The sequence below is a fragment of the Solanum lycopersicum genome, chromosome 12, assembly GCF_036512215.1.
Source record: "Solanum lycopersicum chromosome 12, SLM_r2.1".
NCBI classification, from domain to species: Eukaryota; Viridiplantae; Streptophyta; class Magnoliopsida; order Solanales; family Solanaceae; genus Solanum; species Solanum lycopersicum.
In genome coordinates, this window is record NC_090811.1 from 59,136,287 (window position 1) to 59,138,497 (window position 2,211).

The following is a 2,211-nucleotide window of genomic DNA, read 5'->3' on the forward strand; positions in this document are numbered from 1 at the left end:
TCACGCGTAGTATCTCTTAACAGCATCTAAGTTGATAGGCTTGGGCCATACAGTGCCATCCATCTCGGACAAGACCAAAGCACCTCCAGATAGTACTTTACAAACCATGTAGAGACCCTGCCAGTTTGGTGCGAACTTTCCTTTGTGCTCGTCTTGATGAGGAAAAATACGCTTAAGAACCAACTGACCAACTTCAAAATTTCTTGCTCTTACTCTTTTGTGAAAAGCGCGAGTCATTCTCTGTCTATACAACTGGCCATGACAGACGGCGACCATTCTCTTCTCATCAATCAAAGCTAGTTGATCCATCCGTTTTCTAACCCACTCAGCGTTGCTTAACTCAGCTTCTTGGATGATCCTTAATGACGGTATCTCGACTTCAACAGGCACGACTGCTTCTACTCCATATACTAGCAAGTATGGAGTAGCCCCAGTCGATGTTCTGACCGTTGTTCGATAACCTAGTAGAGCGCATGGCAACATTTCATGCCAACCTCGCTGCTTGTCAATCATTTTCCTCAGAATCTTTTTGATGTTCTTGTTGGCGGCCTCTACAGCTCCGTTCATTTGAGGGCGATAAGAAGTTGACCTCCGGTGAATAATCTTAAATTGTTCACATATCTCTTTCATCAGATGACTGTTGAGATTTGCACCTTATCAGTGATGATGGATTCTGGAACTCCAAATCTGCATATCAGATTGTTGCGGACAAAATCGGCCACCACTTTCTTGGTTACCGATTTGTAAGAGGCTGCTTCCACCCACTTGGTGAAATAATCGATGGCAACCAAAACGAATCTGTGCCCATTGGAAGCGACTGGCTCTATAGGACTGATGACATCCATTCCCCAAGCTACAAATGGCCAAGGTGAACTCATAGCATTAAGTTTGTGAGGCGGCACCCGTATCAAATCACCGTACACTTGACATTTGTGGCATTTTTGCACGAATTTGAAACAGTCGTTCTCCATAGTCATCCAGAAATAACCGGCTCGAAGGACCTTTCTAGCCAAGGTAAGCCCATTCATATGTGTACCACAAACTCCAGCATGTATCTGTTCAATAAGCCTCACAGCTTCAGCAGCATCTACACATCTTAAAAGACCCAAATCTGGAGTCCTCCTATACAGGACTTCTCCATTCAGAAAGAAATTGAGAGCCATGCGACGTATCGACTTCTTTTGATTAGATGTAACGTCTTCTGGATATGCCCCAGACTCCAAGTATCTCTTTATGTCAAAATACCAAGGTAAACCATCTGGTTCTGATTCAACGTGTGAACAATGGACTGGATGTTCCTTCAAATCTATATCCAGCGGGTCGATGTAATCCGTATCCGGATGTTTGATCATTGAAGCGATGATGGCAAGAGCATCAGCTAATTCATTCTGTATTCTGGGAGTATGTCTGAACTCGATCTTGCAAAACCTTTTACACAGATTTTGTACATACCGTACGTAAGGTACAATCTTCGGGTTCTTCACAGCCCATTCTCCTTGAACCTGATGAATCAAAAGGTCTGAATCTCCAATAACCAGTAATTCGTAAACGTTCATGTCAACGACCATTTTCAAACCGAGAATGCAAGCTTCGTACTCAGCCATGTTGTTTGTGCAGTTGAATCGCAGTTTGGCTGCCATAGGATAGTGTTGACAAGATTCTGATACCAAGACTGCTCCAACACCTTTACCCTGGTGATTCGCCGCTCCATCAAATAATAATCTCCAACGTGGATAAGCTTCAGAGATATCTTCACCCACAAATGACACTTCTTCATCGTGAAAATACGTCTTAAGTGGTTCATATTCTTCGTCAACGGGGTTTTACGCGAGATGATCAGCCAAAGCTTGTGCCTTTATTGCCTTCTGAGTCACATACACGATATCAAACTCACTTAACAGCATTTTCCATTTAGCTAACTTCCCCATCGGCATCGCTTTCTAGAAAATGTACTTCAATGGATCCATTCTAGAAATGAGATACGTGGTGTATGAAGACAAGTAGTGTCTCAGCTTCTGGGCAAGCCACGTCAGAGCACAGCATGTTCTCTCCAGAAAATTGTAGCGAGACTCGTACGGAGTAAATTTCTTGCTGATGTAGTAGATAGCCCTTTCCTTCTTCCCTGTCTCCTCGTGTTGACCCAGTACACATCTAAATGCACTATCTGAAACCGAAAAATACAGTAGCAAAGGACTCCCTTCTCGTGGAGGA

At 43.6% G+C, this 2,211-nt stretch overlaps 1 protein-coding gene across 1 annotated transcript; it reads right to left on the minus strand.

Annotated features, from left to right (window-relative positions):
• Positions 1-630, minus strand: LOC138340469 (uncharacterized). Its single transcript, XM_069292194.1, has one exon. It carries the CDS (start codon positions 628-630, stop codon positions 1-3), a length of 630 nt encoding a protein of 209 aa, XP_069148295.1.
• Between the last annotated feature and the right edge of the window lie 1,581 nt (positions 631-2,211).

What these genes read in the sequence shown, in the direction of transcription:
- LOC138340469 (XM_069292194.1), bottom strand. Translation starts at nt 630, where the DNA reads ATGAAAGAGATATGTGAACAATTTAAGATTATTCACCGGAGGTCAACT.